Below are 20,261 nucleotides of genomic sequence, written 5' to 3'. Positions count from 1 at the left end.
TAATGTGGGCTAATTTGCTCCCAAACCTACGCTTTCTGCTTGAGTTCATCTCCGTCAGAAAGTAGTTCCTAGAAAGTAGTTCCCATGGTAACGGTTTGGACACTGTTCCGAAATCCACCATTTTCTCCTGGGTTTTTAAGAACGCTTTGAGACATTTGACAGCCCAGGTAGTTGACGCCAATGTACTCTTTTCGTTGCGACTTTTTTCCAACGCACTCAACTCGTCAGTTGAAACAGCCGCAAATCTTTCGTTGGTTTTGTGGTCTGTGTCCATGTCCAACCATTCATCAATACTGAGGCCCCCCAACAAATCAAAATTAACTTTAAAATCTGACAATTTGTAGCTACCAATTTCCAACGAGAGACAATGTATAACAGTGTAACGGCTGTGTGTCGCTAAACGTCGCTATGGAAACCACACGATGTAGGCTCATGGAAGTAGTTTCGGTAGGCTAGTGGCGTGTGTAGGCCACTGGATACTTTGTATTAGGCACGTTCTATTTGATCGTTGTTTGATCGTGGAATCAAACATGCCTATTGACCAATCAGAGAGCTTGCTCAAACCTATGTGTTATAGAATAGACTCTACAGACCTCACCATCTTCTCTTCCAGGATAAATTAATATGGTTTACAGATTTATTTACTTGCAATGACTATAGTTTCCATTTATGCTTATTTCATATTCATATCCAAGAACCATTTGCAGTGTTTGGAACATTTTGTTTTTCCTGATCAAGGCACACTTTAAACAGCCCACGCAGAAAGGGTTTGTGACTACTTATTGTCTGACATTTAGGAGCTTTAGATTTCAAATCATTGTATTTCCATCCCAGCCATAGTTACAGTAAAGAGCAGCCTCTCAGGTATGACTGCTAAAGCACTTCTTATCAACTTCTCTGTGTCATGGATAATGAAAACGTCATTCTGAAATGATAAGGGGGAGGATGAAATGAGAACCCCACACTGGCTTTTGGCAGTCCATCAATTTAAAAGGGAAGTTTGGATGTATTGTATATCTGAGCCGCATAAAGGCCGGTATAAAGCTCGAATTAGGCCGAGAGAGAGAAGAGGCAGAGACACAGGGGCGCGGCACTCACAGCTTGCACGCTGCCTCTGCGTTTGATCAGCTAGGATTTTGTAGTTGTGATGTGATTCTTTTATCTTGGCATTAGGTTTGGTTGTTAGAGATGCTGACTTCTCTGATACATTTGATCAATTATTTACTTCTTCCTGACTTGTGTCGATGCGTTCTCTCCATCTCTTCAATCGCTTCTCTCATCTCTTAGGAGAGCACGCTTTGAGGGGCTCCAAAAAGTATTTGTCACCCCAATTATTGTCATGCAAACTTTTGAACTCAACTTCGGAGAGACATATTTAATTCACACGCTTATGTACTTCACTCTCTTGATCTCTGTTTCTGGCTTGTGCCGCCGCCTTTGCTGCTCTCTCACAAATCCCTTACATCCTTTATAACTCTCTAAATGTTTCTCACTCACTCTGGGTGTCATTGGTGACCTCTTACTCTTCTGTTGTCTCTCTTTTACTCTTGTGTTTCCTCAGGCCCTCTGACCACTACCCAAGTGGCCACCACTCTTCCAGCCAGGCCTTCCTCTGCAAGTGCCAGCCCCTCTACGGCTCGCCCTCTGGCCCCCACCTCGCGCCCAATCGGCTCAATCAACAAGCACCCTGATCTTCGACCAATCACAGCCACTGTGCCTGTCACCCGCCGGCCCCCCCTCCCTCCTCAAGACCTGGAGCCAAATATCTGCGAGTCCAAGCTGGTGCGAGGCGTCCAGTGGCCCACCACCCAGAGAGGAGAAACTGTAGACCGCCCATGCCCCAAAGGGTCTCTCGGTGAGGATCGGTCCATGTGTTTATATTTAAAAGTGTTTGCATTTTTTCCACTTCATGAAACAAACAGGGGCGTTTCATGTTGAAGCGGGGGTGTCCTCCATGCATGTGGGTGTTTGTGCATGCAATGTATTTTTCAGCATGTAGCCAAGTGATGAGCATGTTTGTGCTCTCGCGCTTGTTTTTTTCCACTGTTGTCTTCTTCTGTCCCCGCGTTGATCCCTCCAGCAGGCACATTCCCTGTGGACTCACAGATGAAAGCACATCCTCCACATATGAAAGGCTCATCTCCCACAGAAACAGAGCTGATTGAAAGTAGCGAATAATGAAATGAAAGGCTAGACAACACAGGCTTTACCTCCCTTCATGCTAGTTTCTATACCTCCAAACATGTAGCACACTTTTGTCACAGAAACGGTCTTCCTCCATTCTCTTACGCCTTTCAGGATTTCTGTATGTTCTCTCTGTGAGTGGCAGAAATATTAAATTAGCAGCTAGCTTAATTGACGCGTCTTGGCAGAGCTATCAAACCCAATCTGCGGCCAATGGAGGAGAGTATAGAGAAAAGAGGGAGAGACGGGAAAACAATGGGTGGGAGAGCGAGAAGAAGCGGTTATAAAATGCCACGCCACATCTGCTCTGATCCTTCTACAACTGTGAAGCGCTGCTGCAGTGTTTCTGTCATCTCTGTTTTTCGCTTCCCTCTGCCGTCCCTCTCTCTCTATCTGTCGTCTCTCTTCTCATTTCCTCGTCTCTTTGACATGATGTTGGTTATTTGTGTTAGCAGCAGTATATAGACCACTCTCTGGTTATATCCCTGCATGGTGTCCTTCCTTTGAACCCAAAACCTAGCTAGAAATGGGAGTTCCTTTTATTTAAAAAATGACTAATCTAACCTGAAGTCTTTAGTCTGTGAGCACAAGGTAAATTGTATGTGGTACGTCTGAATGTATTCCTTTTTAAATGGTTCATTCAGAGTATGAAAGCCTGTTCCATCCCTGCCGTCTTCTTCCTTACTTTCTCTTGCCTCACTTTCTCACTGCCCGTTCCTCCATTATTGAACCTTTTCCACTTCTGACACATTTCTACTCTACCTCCTCCCTCCGTCTTCCCACTCATCTTCAAACACTTTGCGTATTACATTTTTAAAATTCATTTTATTCCGTTTTTCTTGGGTTGAGAACATTTTTAGTGATCATCCCTCTCCTGCACACTGTCCCCCTTTAATTGCAGACACCTAATGCTTATTATCTCTCCCCTACTCCCCCCTCCTCTGTTTCCTCTTCCTTTTGCTCGTCTCCAGGCATTGCTTCGTTCCAGTGCTTGGCGGAGCAGGTCATGTGGAACCCGCGGGGTCCTGACCTGAGTAACTGCACCTCCCCGTGGGTCAACCAGGTGGCCCAGAAGGTGAGACCTGGAGCCGTACCCCCTGGCCGCTGGACCGTCCCCTTCCTCTGCCCCGCTGCCCCGACCCTCCTCCCTGTCCACCTCCACACACATTAACATATCTCCAAGGCTGACCTGATTAAAATACAGACTCATTTCAACTGGCCCTTCATTACAAGGCATCTGCTCTTGATACTTAATTAACTCAGTAAATTATTTTCAGTAATATACTTTAATCACAGCTAGGTTGAATCCTTCAAAAGAAATCAGGATTAGTGCCTCTCAGCTTGCAAAGTACTCAAAGTAGTTCAATTTCTCCACCTCAGTTTCATATAAGGCATTATGCCTTTCCGGTAGCTAAACATCATAGTCTTTAGATGAGGCACGATGATTTTCACTAAGCTCACTGCTATTTCAATCGCTAAACTGTGTTATTTTATACACTGTAGTGATTGGGTCAACCCTGATTTGGGTAGTAATCAGATTTCAGTCCATATCAATTTGAATTATAAGTAACCTGCTAAACCCAGATACAATACTAAATGTGAGTGATGGATTTGAAAAAGAAGGATAGATGGGCTTACAAGTGTAAAGGTATCGCAGGCCGGATTCAAACATGTGTTCGGCGCAGCATGGACTCAGCCTCCACCATCTCTACAAACTGAGCTATTATATGCAGAGGCCCCTGATTGGCTTTCTTAAAGGTTTTTAAGTGTGTGCCTGGGAGGGAAAGCAGCATCCCAGTGAATAGTTACATCATTGGAAAAATCTATTACACCTTCTCCTTTTGGCAAAAATCAATTGCAATTGCAAAGTGGTTGCTAAGGGGTGTGATTTGCAAGTGAAACAGCACTAGGGAGAAAATCTGCTCTACAAAGTCCGTCTTTGTTTACCACGATGTGAGAAGGGCTGATTATTAAGATCCTTAAGAGTTTTTGATACTATTGAGACTAATTCAAAACATGAGGTTTCTGTTTTCTAAAAACTTAAAATAGGATCCAACTAATTAGAGCAGATCTGTTTTATCATCCTGATACTTTCACTTAATTATGTTTGCGTGTGTTCACGTGCAGATAAAGAGCGGGGAGAATGCTGCCAACATAGCAGGAGAGCTGGTGAACCACACGCGCAGCCGGATCCAGGCGGGCGATGTCAGCTCATCCGTGCGGCTGATCGAGCAACTACTGGACATCCTGGACGCCCAGCTCCAGGCCCTGAGGCCCGGAAACAAGGAGTCAGCTGCACGGAACTACAACAAGGTAGAAAGAAGCATAAACACACGCACAAGCACACACACAAGCACACACACAAGCACACACACAAGCACACACACATGCACACACACAAGCACACACACAAGCACACACACAAGCACACACACAAGCACACACAAATGCCCAAGTATACATTTGATTCAAGCATAAGAAAAGGATGCTAAGGTTAATGCGATTTTACCCCCTTAGTGCACATGCAAGGTTGAATGAGTTTTTAATTTGCAGCTTTTTTGTTTGGCTGCTTAACGCCATGCTTTGTTTTCTCCCTTCCAGCTCCAGAAGCGAGAGCGGACCTGTCGGGCCTACATCCAGGTAGCTTTTCTCTTTTATCTGCCTGCTTTACATGCCTGTGGAGTAGGACTGCTCTGCGACTTAGAATAACTGAGGGAAGATAAATCCTTGAGCAGACTAGCACTGTGGATGAGATTCTTTGGCTCAATGCTCTGTAAAATGATTTATTTGGCCTCTGGAATAATCACTTATAGAATTTCTGGGTCTTTTTTGAAGAGCAGTGCGATTTTTGGTATATCTCCTGGCAGACGTTGTTTTTCCCACAGCAGGGAAAACTCATTTGTAATTTTTAAATTGCTCATGGTGTGTACGCGTTTGAAATATGGGTTTAGCAAATGTGGAAGTCATCGTGCTTGACGTAATCTTAGTTGTGTTGGACTGTGATTGAGCCTAAGTGTGTAATATTGGCCTTGCCCTCATTGTGCTGCACAATAAGATACTATATCTGCGGCTCTGAGACAATTTAATTTGACGATAGTACTGTATGAAAGGCAACAGTTTGTCGTACTACACACCCTTCTGTTCTTTTCCAATATTTGTGCAATATCTCTGCTTCTGAGAAAGACGTAATCTAATATCATAAAAAGGCCTTGTGTACGCTTCTCTGTAATGATGAAATGCGGCACTCTGCAGCACACAGTCTTTTGTGTATCTCGACCTGTCTGCAGCATACTGTAATATGACGCCACATCTTCTGATCTCTGCTGGTGCAAGATGAATTTAAAGGCTGCTGTGTCGCATGTAACCGACCACTATATTTTGTGACTAGTTGCAAGTTACCGCAGGACTGTTAAGATGATCCAACAAAGACATCCTTAGTCTTTTTTTCTCTTAGTAGCGCATAGAGTGCATTGTGATGGTAAATTCATTCTGTTAACGGCGACGCTCTTTATTCCACACAGCAGTCAATCCTTCATTTTGAGAGGCCTGAGCAAGAGAATTACATGATTCATCAAGCAGGCTACTCCAATAAATTGGATAGCTGATACAACCATCAAAATTGCCATTAAATGAATTGTAAGTGTGAAATAGAAAGGTAATAAGTCTGACATAGCTCAGTAATAAAGGCAGTGCAGGAGAGGGGTGAGTTTCTAAGAAATTATAGTTGAATCTTATTGGTTTAAAGTGGTCAAGTAATATGTTGGAACAAGATGAATTACCAACGAACAGGTTGTAAAGAAATTAAGAACTTACTTATCATTACTTAATAGCTAATACATAAATAATAGTTGCTATACTGAAGATGAACAATCTACATATTTACTTCCCGAACATTAGAAACATGTGATTGTGTGTCCCCTCATGTGCAGTACTCAATGGTTAACTTACGACTATCATATTTTTGTGTCTTTGGCTTCTAATAACAAAGAAGGAATGAGCTGGTACTTCTAGAGTCGAGAAATAATACTCTAAATACTCAAATAATATATCATAAGTATTTATTTTTAATCATATATTTACATTAAAGCTGTGACTTCCTGTGAGTTATTCATCCATTATTAGTTCTTGATTCGTTTGTTACCCGTTACTTAACGACTCAGTGTTTTGTGCATCTTGTTGCGAAGTTTTCTCCGTTATAGTAATGAATGCTTTGTTTTCCAGGCGGTGGTGCAGACGGTGGACAACCTGCTGCGTCCCGAAGCCCTGGAGTCGTGGCAGGACATGAACACCACAGAGCAGGCGCACACGGCCACCATGCTACTGGACGTCCTGGAGAAGGGAGCTTTCCTATTGGCCAACAACATGTACGGGTTACGCTTTTCTGATCGAGCGCCCAGCATTGGTAAGACAACAGTATTGATGGTGTTAATTATGATTGATGAATGGTAGGGTGTGTCACGGTTATCAATGTCGTTGGACGATTAATTGTCCCTGAAATAAATGCGAAAAATGTATATTATGCGATTTTAAGACCATTTTCTGCCACTGTTAAAAATGATAATATAAGAGCATAATTTAAAGGAGCAAAACATTTCTATGAATTTTAATAATGAATATTCAGATATTGCAATTGGATTGTGCAAGTTCTCTAAAACATGTATTAAAAACCACACAACCAAAACAATAGATTACATTTGTTGTGTACTAGGGAAATCCTGCTATTTATTCTAGCATTATGTAGACTAAAATGTTGATGTCATTCTGATACAAACAAACATGCATATATGCAACAATCAATATCAGATCAAATGTTAGAACAAATGTCAGAAAAAATAATCAAGGTCATTATTTTGTGCATTACCTGTATTGCGTTAATGTAAGTCAATAACGTAATTATTATGACTTGCTGTATCTATTGATAAACCACCGTGTTTTGGACTAATGTTGTTATTTATTTCATATATTTGGTGCGGCTGTGTGTTTCAGATCTGGAGGTGCATGTTTTAAACACAGAGATGGACCAGCAGGACTTATCCTTCCCACAGAACTACGCCAGCGACAGCACCATCCAGCTCTCAGCCTCCACCATCAAACAGTACAGTCGCAACGGTCAGCAGCCCCCCTTCCTCACCCCATCCTCACCCCGAGGCCTGAAGAATGTTACTGTCCTGTGCAGCCCCGCTCTTATGTCTCCGTTTGCATTTCCACTCACGCTTAAAACAATCTGCATGCAGTTGACTAAGTTATTGGTTCATAATAATAGGCTAATCAGATTAACAAAAGTGCTGAGACAATTTCTTTTCTTGATGGTTTCTTAACAGCAGTCTTAATAGAATAGCTGGGGAGGCGTGTAGATTACAATCGGCCCCAGTCTGACAGAGCAATCTCAGCACTCCCTCTCTCCCCCATTCCATTCCCTCGCTCCGTCTCTTTGCCATCTTATCCCCCTCTCTCATCTCTCTTGTTTCTACCCCCCCTCTCTGTCATTCCCCTCTCCATCGCTCCCCTCCTCCCTTCATGGCCGCTCATCCCATTCCCTTTTTCTGTTTTCTGTCTCCGCTCGGCTCTGCATCGGGAACGAGATTAGAATGATTGAAACAAACGCACATGAAATATTCATATGGAATAATAAGAGATCTGTGAATGCTTGAGGGATGAATGTTCCATTGCCCTCCACATTAAATCTCGCTCTCTTCCACCAGTCAAAATGAAACGGTCCTTACCATCATTCTAACCTTCACTAACTCTCTCTCTCTGTCTCCCTCTCGCTCACCCTGTCACTCCCCACCCTCTACCTCTGCCACTCGCGCTGCCTAAACCATATTATGCTCCCATTTCTGTATTTCCTTTTTTTCCAACCATCCTCCTCCTCCCCCCTTTATCGCTCCATCTGCCTTTTTATTTTTGTTGCTTTCTTTCTTTCTTTTTGCTCTTGTTCTCTACCTCTTCATCTCACAATGTTGTTCTCCTCTTCATGTGCAGGACAAGTCAAGGTGGTGTTCATCTTATATAAAAACGTGGGATCCTTCCTGTCCACGGAGAACGCCACAGTGAAGATGGAGGTGGATGGGCTGAGCCACGATAAGAAGCGCCTGGCAGTCAACTCCCATGTGATCGCTGCCTCCATCAACAAAGAGTCCAGCCGAGTGTTTCTCATTGAGCCCGTTGTCTTCACGCTCAAACACCTACAGGTGACCTCATTTAGGCGCTATCATGCTTATTACACATTCTGACACGGAGACTTCTGTTGGGAAAATACTGAATGTACTCTTAGCACATGATACCAAAGGCCCTACGTAGCTGTGTACGTAACAGATGGTATGATTACCTAGAAGAGCGTCAGGACACACTGTTTTAGGCATATGATAGCTATGTGACAACGATTAACATTATCAGCCTCTATGGAGATAGACATATGACAAGCATGATCATTTCTGACGTGGGTCTTAGCTAATCTAAACTAAACTTTGTATACTGCTTTGAACCGGTATTCCTCCATCTTGTGACTGTGTAACTCTCTCTCTTGTATATCAGCATGTGAAGGACACTGTTCAGGAACTAGTTGTACCATATGCTCTGTATGTGTGTGTGATGACTACTTCCATTCTTGCAAGGATAATAAAAACATGTATCCTGATTATTGAAACTCAAGCCGGTGACGACGAGAGGTATTTTTCTAACAACTTCCCATCAACATTATCTGTCATTCCTCTCTTTGTTGTTTCTCCGCAGTTGGACAATTATTACTCTCCAAATTGCTCCTTCTGGAACTACTCTGAGCGCTCCATGACGGGCCAGTGGTCGTCGCAAGGCTGCAAGCTGCTGGACACCAACAGCACACACACCACCTGCTCCTGCAGCCACCTCACCAACTTCGCCGTGCTTATGGCTCATCACGAGCCCGATGTGAGTAAACCAGGGCGTGGCAGACTCGCGTTTAAAACTGAAGCTGTTTAATTTATGCAGACGTTCGTTCGTGCGAGCATTAGCGCTCACTTTCTCTGTCACACACCCTCACACACACACACATACACATTAATGTACCCACTCAAGGCTGACAAGCTCTTTGTTTTGAATTTTCTCTTTTACTCCTTTCACTCCGACATTCTGGGAGGCACATGCTTACAAATTCATGTCCTGCTACTTGGAGCTGACATTCACATGAATTTGAATGTCATCTATTTTTTTTCAGGACGTCTTGTCTCTTGTCTCTACACTTTAGCTCCTTGCATATATTTACAAATAATAAACAAAACAATTTTGCTCTTTTCTCCCCTCCCCCTTGTTTTGTATATCTATCGCCCTATTGTTCTCATCTATCTCCGGACTCCTCATCTCCCCCATACCCCTGTCTTGTCCAATATTTCCCCCCTTTTTATTTGTCTGATTCTGTTGTGTGTCTGTGTCCTTCTGCCTTCTGTTTTCATCCTGTCCCCCTCCACACTCCCAACCTGCCATTTTTGTTTCTGTGCCACCACCCGGACCTCAGTACCAGGGGCGAATGCATGAACTGATCCTGTTTGTGATCACCTGGGTTGGGATTGTCATCTCCCTCGTGTGTCTAGCCATCTGCATCTCCACCTTCTGCTTCCTGCGAGGCCTGCAGACCGACCGCAACACCATCCACAAGAACCTCTGCATCAACCTCTTCATCGCAGAGCTGCTCTTCCTCATCGGCATCGACAAGACAGAATACCAGGTGGGTTAATAGCCACAATTCAGTCCGACACATGCTGACTTTGAAAAAAAGAATTGCATTACATCTCCCTTTATAAAAGTGAATCACAAGATCCGGTGTAAAATGACAGAGGTAAAGAATACAACAACAACAAAAAGTAGGGATGCACCGAATATTCGGCCGCCGAAAATTATCGGCCGAAAATGGTTAAAAAGGCCCTTTCGGCTTTTAATATAAAATATCACCGAATGTCAGGGAACAGGGTTACGTTGGTAAACTAACGTGTTGTTGTGATGACGTAATCAAAACGCAACGACAAGCACGGCGTGCGACCATGCTCGCGGCTGGCTCACAGCCAACATTTCTGGCGCTTGGAGATATTTTAAAATATCAGAGAAAGAGGCGCGGATTGCGATTTGTAAAACGTGTTCAGCTGACATTTCTCGAGGGGGTGTAACTGCAAAGACTTTCACCACTTCGGGATTACTCCACCACTTGAAATCAAAACACCCGGACAAATATGCGAGTAAGATCAAATCACAAGCACTGACAGCGAGAGACTGTTCAGCGCTGCCTCTCATGTGCTTGATGAGAAGAGGAGCAGATTTATGGCTGATAAAGCAGAGAAGCTACTGTTCATTAAAAAGAACCTCCCACTTTTCTTTAATAAGTAGACAAGGCTGGCTTATCATAAGCTTATCTAGTTCTACATGCCTACTCTATACCCACTTTCCTGAACAATTTTCATTGTGAGTTATAATTCACCATCTCAGGTTATCATTAGGGGGAAATGACAGCAGCACAGTGTTCAATATATTGTACTTTCGGTATCTAAATGATACAATGTTGTTTACATTGCTCATGAGGACAGACCACCTTATTTGCAGATTCTTGAAATTGTAATTTAATTTGTAATTGATTGTGGATTTTGTATCCAGTTTTCACTTTATGTATCTATACAATATTTACTACTTATTTACAGATTCTTGAAATTCATTTGTAATTTCATTTGTAAATAGTTACATTCATGTGGATTTATCAAGTTTGCACATTTGTATGCATGCACTTATAGGTGCATTTGTTGTTGTTGAAGGCCTGGCTGTTACAGTCTTTATTTACACTATTTTGTTGTAGGCCTACTGGCCTAGATGTTTATGTAGTTTTAAAGCACCTTGGCTTTGTTCTGAATGCACTTTGTTGTAGTTATCCTACAGAGAAAAGAAAATGCACTTGACTTGGAATTAATGTACTGTGTGCATTCAAAAGTGCTGAATAAATGTTTTATGGACCCATAATAGTGATTATTATTTAAGTTAAGTTTTGCCATAATCATGTCTTTTTCCATAATCAGGCAGCTGAACAACATTGGTAAAAAATGTATACATTATATATATATATATATTTCTATTAATCATTTTCGGCCTTTCGGCATTCGGTTTTCGGCCAACTGTTTCCTATTTTCGGTATCGGTTTCGGCCAAGAATTTCCCATTCGGTGCACCCCTAACAAAAAGTATTATTATATTAATAGTGACTGTAAAAGTACAATTGAAATAGTGTCTCATTACGTTACTCTATGAAACATACCCTGCACTGAGTAATCTCTAAGTAAAGAATTACCACTCACAGAGACAATCAATCAGGGGGCTGCTTATAATTTTTCCTCTACAAATGTCCACTTCCTAATACTCTGGACTGTCCTCTCCTGTTTTTCAGTCAGTTACATGTCTGGATCTTAACTATTTCTTCTCCTTCATTTGAATGTTTCCACATCTTTTTCTTCTTCTTCTCCCTCCCTTGCTACTATCCTCAGATTGCCTGTCCCATCTTTGCTGGCCTTCTGCATTTCTTCTTCTTGGCTGCCTTCTCCTGGATGTGTCTGGAGGGTGTGCAACTCTATCTCATGCTGGTGGAAGTCTTTGAAAGCGAATACTCCCGCAAAAAGTACTACTATCTGTGCGGCTACTGCTTCCCCGCGCTAGTGGTGGGCATCTCTGCGGCCATAGACTACAGGAGCTATGGGACCAAGAAAGCGTACGTGTGAAGACAGATCTTTTGCACCTGCAGATTGAGAAGGAGGATTATGCTATTCCCCCAGCTGGAAATGTAATATGCAGTGCTGTGTGAACAGCTCTTGCACCTCCCTGCGGACTGGCTTTTCTGAACACACTTAGCCAAAGCCTGATGATTAGCCTTCATAAGATAATCCGCTGAGACAGGGAAATATTGTGTGTGTGTGTGTGTGTGTGTGTGTGTGTGTGTGTGTGTGTGTGTGTGTGTGTGTGTGTGTGTGTGTGTGTGTGTGTGTGTGTGTGTGTGTGTGTGTGTGTGTGTGTGTGTGTGTGTGTGTGTGTGTGTGTGTGTGTGTGTGTGTGTGTGTGTGTGTGTGTGTGTGTGTGTGTGTGTGTGTGTGTGTGTGTGTGTGTGTGTGTGTGTGTGTGTGTGTGTGTGTGTGCTTGGCTGTGTGTAACTCCCTCTTCTCCTTTGTGCCACTCCAGATGCTGGCTGCGAGTGGATAACTACTTCATCTGGAGCTTCATTGGACCTGTTTCATTTGTTATTATGGTATTAGCATTACTGTCAGACAGTATTATTCCCCTCATCATTTTGATTTAACCCAGAGGAACCAAAAATATTTCACCACACTTGATGAGGTTATTCACAGTGCAAAGCCAGTATTTTGGTACAGACTGTAAAATTCACAACACGTTTTATTTATCCTCCTATCTTCTGTCCCTAGCTCAACCTCATTTTCCTCATGATCACTTTACACAAGATGGTACGCAACTCTTCAGCACTCAAACCTGACTCCAGCCGCTTGGATAACATTAGGTGGGTTCAAAATCTTTAAATGGGACTCATACTCCTGGAAATAAATGTTTTTTTTTTCTGAAAGCATAAGCTTATGATTAGCAAACCACACTGCTGGATACATTTCTAAATTGGTTCTGTTTTTTTTACATTTTCTTTTCCACTGCCATCAGGTCATGGGCTCTGGGGGCCATTGCTCTGCTGTTCCTTCTGGGGATGACGTGGGCGTTCGGCCTCCTCTTCATCAATGAAAACACAGTTATTATGGCTTACCTCTTTACCACCTTCAACGCCTTTCAGGGCATGTTCATCTTCATCTTCCACTGTGCCCTGCAAAAGAAGGTAACAACACAATGCCAGTCTTTAAGACCTACTTCAAATCATAGATGTAATATATATGAATAAGCAGATGTATTTTTGAGGAGATACATAGATTGATTTGCATGCGTTGTTAAAGGTCTCCTATCATGCAAAATGCACTTTTTTACACGCTTTTCCTCCGTACTCAAATCTCTAAAAATGGGGGTACAACGGAGCTGATCCAGATTTGCTGCCGATATGACGTAATATCGGAAATGTGGGCTGGCTTTACACCTAAGGCCCTTTCAGAAACATCACTATTAGAAATAATGCACAACGTGTTTTGGACGTAATATGGTCTTTGTTTACATTAGCAAGCATAGCTAACACTCAGAGCTACCCTTTACTGGAGAGAGTATGTGTAAAAAAGCAGGATATAAAAAAGTACTCACCCACCTTGTGGTAAACCCGCAAGAGAAAAAGCATTTGAGCTCCATACTGTTTCAGAAATAATCCTTGATGTGGTTTTGAACATGGTATGGCGTTTCATCACAGCAGCATTTAGCTGAGTATCTGGCTAGAATTCTGAGCAGGCACAAGCCCCCCCCCCCCCCCCCCCCCCCCCACCCTCTTTTTTTTGTTTTCCTTTTCAAATATATATATATTTTTAAAGCTACGGACCCAGAATCAGCACTTCTCTAACAGGGCGGAAATAGAGGGGTATGAGGCCTGGCTACAATGGGTGATCTGTTTGGTATTTTGAGCAAAACACTTCATAGACATGTTTTTAATATATTTTATATATCTGAAACCTATAATATATGCCTAAAAATAGTATAATAGGAGACCTTTAATATTCAGCATAAAGTGCTTGAACCTTTATGTTGCCGTGTTTTAAAATCTCTACATTGGGTCCAGGCTGTTGAATCTAAGTGTTTGTGTTTACGAGTGGCTTTGAAACCTGCCGCTGTGCCGTTGGTGTTATTTCTTAACAGGTCCATAAGGAGTACAGTAAGTGTCTGCGTCACTCCTACTGCTGCAGCCGCACCTCCACCACCAGCTCCCACGGCTCCCTGAAGAACTCGGGCCTGCGTGCCAACAACCGCTACTACAGTGGCAGCCAAGCCCGCCACGCAGCAGCCCACCGACAGGTGCGAACAGGACAGACCCACACATAGAGGATGGCACATGCAAAACAGTACCCTTAGATGCAGGCTCACTTGTTTGTTTATCTTTACACAACAACTAGACCACTAATGAATTGAAAAATAGTATTTTTCTTCAAACAAATGAAGAGTAAATCTGCCTTAGCTTTCGGTGAAAATCAGCTTGTTTCGGTGGAATGAAACAAAAAAATCTATTTTCTTGAATCAAATGACTCCCTTGGTACTATCTGAACACTTTCAAAAAGAGTGTCAAAACTAAATGAATAGCTTTGGAAACAAGGGAGATTTTAAAAGTTATGTTATGTAAGATTCTAGAGTACAAAATGAGAGCGCCTGTGAGGATTTGACTGCTAATCAACAACAATGATTCAGCGATTACTTTGCAAAGCTTTGAATTGATTTACTAACTTACTGACTTTTCACACAACAGTCATGTTTCTTTCTTCTGCCCTGGAAAAAAAATATTTGCAGCAAGTGAACCACTGGTGTTACAATACATGTTGTTCTCAGTGACAGGTCAGGATAAGAGTGTGTTACATCATGATATATGAGGCGTTCATTAGTCGTGGCAAAGCTGCTCTAATCATCTGCCGTGCTCACCTCTCTTGTGAAGTTTTTACTTTCATGTTTCCATACATTACTGGCAGGCCTATGCTTACTAGAATGACTCATTAATAAATGTTTCCTTTGAAGTCCATGTGCTATATTTAAACAAGGCACCATACAGCACACCCAAAAATGCTGTGCATGCTGGTATATTCACTGTCACAGACACATACTGTACACACATTGACAGTCCACACAATCAACAAACCAGCTTTCCCACACTGTACTGAGAGGCTTCTTGATAACAATAGTATCAGCTACTGCAATCATGTTCTACACTGCTCCAGATTATTAGCCCCCCTCATGATTACATGACATAGCACTGTGCTTCTTTACCCCACGCCTCTCTATCATTGTCTGCCATGTTTGCCTATTGTTCTTTACGGATTAGATCGAGCCCCACCGTTTTGATTACAGGAGCCCCACTGAGATACAAAGTCTACCCGTCGTGTTTCTATATTTAACTTGTTGTCTGTTTGCTGCCACTCACTGAGCTCTGCTCCTTCTTCCAGAGTCGGATCCGCAGGATGTGGAACGACACGGTTCGAAAGCAGACGGAATCTTCTTTCATGGCGGGAGATATCAATAACACCCCAACACTCAACCGCGGTGAGGCCTCCCTCTATCACTGCTCTGCTCCCCCTCTGTTATGATATGCATGCTCTGATGCACACAAACATATAGGCTATAGCACACACATTTAGATAAACTCAACAGAAATAACTAAAGCAAAGGGAGGGGTGGACATAGCCAAGGCAAGGTGCTGTTACCCAGCGGAACATGTGCACATGTGACCGAATACAAGATGTTGAAATATATGTTCACGCCTGGTGTATAAAGGTTACCTAATGATTCACATCGCCTTGCAGCTACTGGCAAATAGCTGTCAGAGCAGTAATAGCGTACATTTAATAACATAAAGTTGGTGTCTGGTTGGTGAATTTCAGTTTGCAGTGCAGTGGCAGCCGCTGGTCTTTAAAAGCACTTATACCCAATATATGAAGCTCAACACATTTAATATGTGAATCTGTGTGTGGGTTGGTCGCAATTAACTCCTCTTACTGTTATTAAGCTGATTTGAGTGTATCTTTAATACTTTAGTATACAGAAAATAGTCAGTAATATTTTACTTGAGCCCACGGGTAGGGTAGCTACTTCATCACATCATAAATCACTTCTTGAACAGAGTTTAAAGCTTTGAATAACTGTTTGCAGTCAGCTGCTGTGAAATATTTAATAATGTTAGAATAGTCATCCGTCTTTGCTTTATTTATTCATTTTGTTTCCTGATTTCCAGTTTTAAATTAAATTAAAAAATGTATTTGAGCAAGGATGGAGACGAATATAACAATATCAGGTAAAAACAAAACCAGACAGTTTATACAAACTAATAAACCTATAAAACTAATATGGTTTTGCCTTTTCGTTTTTTTTATAATCTTCCACATTAATTACAAAGAAGTCTTGACATGGCAATATATCACGGAGATGCATGTGTTGAGATCCCATTATTATAACCCGTGAACATTAATGCGATAATGCTTGAGATGAATCTGGAAACCTAAATGCGTTAAACCTTTTTAACACAAAGTAATCCCTTTACACAGTTACCCTAAGTTGCTCCCATCCAGTGCGGAGGTTTTCGATAAACCAAAAGTAGTAAAAAGACAAAGAAAGCAGAGGAATTATCCGGAGAGACATGTATAGCACTGGCAGGAGATTGATGGACATCAGTAAGAGCCCTAAAGGCACAACAGCACTTGTTTGCTTTAGGTGTGGTGAAAATAGAGGAAAGGCATTTTACTGAAGCATGAGCCAGTGTCTTGAAGTTGCACATGAGTGGGAGTAGCGTCAGAGATAATAAGCTCTTAGTAGAGGAGATGCACAGCGACTCTTTGTGCCTTTGTCGAGGCTTTAGCTAAGTGTCAGAGAATTGGCGGACAGCAATTTTTCTGAAATCTTGTTATTATAAAGTATGAACCCTCTGATTTCTCTCTCCAGTGAATACTTGTATTTGAAACGTGTGATTAATAATATGATGAGGAGTATTGCTGTGATGAACTGTGTGTGATTCTTTTAATCGATTGAGAAAACTTGAAAAATACCTATTGTAAAAACAGCTAGATGACCTCAGAATCCTATTTATAGAGTCATCGGATCGATTGCACCGGCATTTCTTGGATGCAGTGACGCATGCTGTCACCTCTGAACTCCACACAGCACTTAGAGGTTATTTAAAAAGTAAAAGAAATGCGTTGAGTCACTGATTATCTCAGCCTCAGCAACTGTTGGCGTCACCGCTGCAGCCGTCAGTAACACGGAGACGATGGAGGTTGGCTCAGGTTTAGATTGAGAGGGGTGTGGTGTTGATGATGACAACAGAGGCAGTTGCTAAATCAGCCGTCACTCTGTATGCTAATTTCATCCATTTTGTTTTTAATGAACTGATTAGCGTTTGAGCGAACAGGGGGTAATTATTCTAATTGAGGAGAGTGACAGGAGGAATGCAGGGGGTGATGAAGAGGGTGCTACGAGTGAGCTGTGTGTGTGTGTGTGTGTGTGTGTGTGTGTGTGTGTGTGTGTGTGTGTGTGTGTGTGTGTGTGTGTGTGTGTGTGTGTGTGTGTGTGTGTGTGTGTGTGTGTGTGTGTGTGTGTGTGTGTGTGTGTGTGTGTGTGTGTGTGTGTGTGTGTGTGTGTGTGTGTGTGTGTGTGTGTGTGTGTGTGTGTGTGTGTGTGTGTGTTCGGCGGGCGGACAGGCAGCTCATGGGGCTTTCTTTCACGACAGACTTATCACCAAGGCTGTTGGAGACACATAATGTAGATCATTCCATGATGCACTGTCAAACACAAACAACTGTGCTGGGAAACCTTTATTTTCTGTGCCTCCAAGTGAAGTTTGTCAGTTGGCAGAAAAGGAAAGACAAAAGGAGAGTGGGAGCAGAAAAAGTGGGAGAGAGAGAGAGGCTCTATCATGAAGGAGTAATTAAAGAGGCCAAATCTGCAGAAAAGACGCTGCAGCCTTATCACTGGCATCTCGGATTTCTTTGAGTTCTCCACTTAATTTCTTTATGAACCTAACTCTCATACTAAAGCACAATAGTAATGTGTCCAAAACACAAAGAGTGCTGCACAAAAACACACACACACACACGCACGCACGCACGCACGCACACACACACACAGCCTCCCATGATTCCTCTTGCCCTACTTTATCTCACCACTTAAAGCTTACTTCCTTCTCCACAGGATATTCCTATGAGGTACACACACATATCTAATCCCAGCTAATTTGGTGTTGTTTGTTAAATTCTGGCGTGAGTAACTGTGGAAATGTGGTTGAGTAAAGACACAGCAGAACGAGCCAGAACATAGAGGGAGAGGGGTTTGTGTGGCATGCCAAATAGATGGACGGAATGAGAAAGAGGAGGGAAAATGACAAATAAAAGCTGTGTGTGAGTGCATATTTTACTTTTTTTGAATTCCCTGCTCCCTTGCTGTGTGATGAACGGCAGGCGTGAGACCTGAAGGTTGTGCTTTGCCTTGGACTACTCTCCGTCATGCTGTCCTATTTTTAATTTCATGGCATTTCTGTTTGAGGTGCCTCAGGCTGGAGCCATACATGGGCATTATACAACATTCTCTCTGCCATTTCTTTGAATTATATTTGTCTTGTAGTGGCATTCACATCGCACTGGGAAATTAAGTGTGTTTCAATGGCTGCACCCCTCGACTACATAATGACATGCATTACTGTTCTACCTCATCTCACTACATTGTCTGGAGCCAAACAAATAAAAAATAATGGCAATGCTCCAAACAGTTCCTTTCCCATGCAATTGTATTTTTACTCAAAGCTTACAATCAGTGGTCATAAACATTGAGGAGAACTGTGAAATGCATTACTCCGTAAAGCACCGGCATAACAAAAATAACCCCATCTGAATAAACAGTAAATATTTGTATGATTCCAGATGTTATTACTGAGTCTGGAAATGTGAATTTCAGAGCGCTACACCTATCGTGTGCAGTGTTCTCGCTTGTGATTGCTTTGCATACATTTGAGGAGAAGATAAGAGCCTATGTGTGATTCTGTTTATTTTTTAAATGTTTACAGCGACCATGGGCAACCACCTTTTGACGAACCCAGTTTTACAGACTCGCACTGGCACCTCTCCTTACAACACGCTGCTGGCCGAGAGCTTCACCCCCCCCTCACCTGGCGTCTTCAACTCTACTGGTTGGCTCTTCTTTAATACTCTGTGTGTGCAGTGATGTCAGCACATGTGTGTATTCAGTATTCAAGCAGCTTGCTGTCACTATTTAGACAAGGTTTACGCAAACTCATTAATGTTTTTGAATGATTTTGCACATGTGTCTGCGTTTATGTGCATGAGTTTGGTTTTTTCAGAATTTCTATCCTTCTGACATATTCACAAAGCTGAACAGGAACGAGCCAAACAGTGCTTACAGCCTAACCAGCCATCTGGTTGGGTCTTAAATCTTCATGAGAACAGCCACAAACTGATTTAGAAGTTTAGCTACAGCTGTGACAGCCAGAAATCGACAGGACAGTTTTCCTATTTTCAAAGTAGAGAAAGCAGTCGGCTTGAATCATGACGGCCGTAGAAAAAGGGATCCGACAGCTCGGTGGCCAGGGCAGGGGACGTTCCATCTGGCTTTTGGATGGTCAGGTGTGAGTGTCAGTGTGTGTTTGTATACTTAATCAAACTGTAGGTATATTAAAACATTCCTCTTCATTTACAGTTTGATGCATACAGCTGCTGTATTAGACATGTTCAGATTGTTGCTCCACTGCAGTATCAATATTCACTTGGTGAGGGACTAAGTGTGTCTCCTTGCCGACTGAGTGTGCATTCGCAGAGTATCAGGCCTCGTGTCTGAGGACTGAAATCTAAAGCGGCGTTTCTATTAAATATTTTAAAGCCTCTCCGCACAATACGTCAAGCCTGATGGCCACAGGCCTGGCAGCCGAGACATTTTTAGAAGAGTGTGGGAGAGGAAGTAGGGAGAGCACTTCATTACAATGTCTAATTACCCACACCACCACCGAAGAACGTTGATTAAAGTCACACTAAGCATTACATTTCAAAAATGAACATTTCACATTTTTAGATACTGCGGCTTTTGCTTTGCTCCTTGATGTTTTTTTTCAGGAAAAATCCCAACATCTGTGATGTGTGGAAGGAAAGTAGTCAAATAAAGATTGTGTCTGCTGTGCAAAGTTGTATATGAATTATGTATTTATCCAGGAATCAGTGACAGTAGTAAACAAATATCCAGTATTTAGTAGGAGGAATATGATGTCAAACCAACAGGACCAAGTCTGCATAAATCAAAGTGTGTGTGTGTGTGTGTGTGTGTGTGTGTGTGTGTGTGTGGGGGTGGGGGTGGGGGTGGGGGTGTGTGAGGGTGGGGGTGTGTGTGTGTGTGTGTGTGTGTGTGTGGGTGTGGGTGGGTGTGTGTGTGGGTGGTATGAGTTGAGGGTTCAATGTTGAG

The 20,261-nt window shown here is 42.5% G+C and overlaps 1 protein-coding gene across 6 annotated transcripts in view; it reads left to right on the top strand.

Moving 5' to 3' along the window:
- Nucleotides 1-20,261, top strand: part of adgrl1a (adhesion G protein-coupled receptor L1a) — a 151,747-nt gene that overhangs the window by 126,344 nt on the left and 5,142 nt on the right. For all 6 annotated transcript variants that reach the window (XM_079642929.1, XM_079642931.1, XM_079642930.1 and 3 more), the window contains 16 exons: nucleotides 1,562-1,855; nucleotides 3,156-3,259; nucleotides 4,312-4,497; nucleotides 4,786-4,824; nucleotides 6,406-6,586; nucleotides 7,171-7,293; nucleotides 8,167-8,375; nucleotides 8,917-9,090; nucleotides 9,674-9,883; nucleotides 11,675-11,895; nucleotides 12,360-12,426; nucleotides 12,602-12,693; nucleotides 12,846-13,014; nucleotides 13,968-14,123; nucleotides 15,257-15,353; nucleotides 18,859-18,981. In XM_079642929.1, coding sequence (XP_079499055.1) covers nucleotides 1,562-1,855; nucleotides 3,156-3,259; nucleotides 4,312-4,497; nucleotides 4,786-4,824; nucleotides 6,406-6,586; nucleotides 7,171-7,293; nucleotides 8,167-8,375; nucleotides 8,917-9,090; nucleotides 9,674-9,883; nucleotides 11,675-11,895; nucleotides 12,360-12,426; nucleotides 12,602-12,693; nucleotides 12,846-13,014; nucleotides 13,968-14,123; nucleotides 15,257-15,353; nucleotides 18,859-18,981 — 2,445 coding nt within the window. The remainder of the gene's footprint in view (nucleotides 1-1,561; nucleotides 1,856-3,155; nucleotides 3,260-4,311; nucleotides 4,498-4,785; nucleotides 4,825-6,405; nucleotides 6,587-7,170; nucleotides 7,294-8,166; nucleotides 8,376-8,916; nucleotides 9,091-9,673; nucleotides 9,884-11,674; nucleotides 11,896-12,359; nucleotides 12,427-12,601; nucleotides 12,694-12,845; nucleotides 13,015-13,967; nucleotides 14,124-15,256; nucleotides 15,354-18,858; nucleotides 18,982-20,261) is intronic.

The sequence above is a fragment of the Notothenia rossii genome (genome assembly GCF_949606895.1).
Source record: "Notothenia rossii genome assembly, chromosome: 8".
NCBI classification, from domain to species: Eukaryota; Metazoa; Chordata; class Actinopteri; order Perciformes; family Nototheniidae; genus Notothenia; species Notothenia rossii.
The sequence above is the reverse complement of the archived record's forward strand: the minus strand, read 5'-3'. Positions and strand labels throughout refer to the sequence as shown.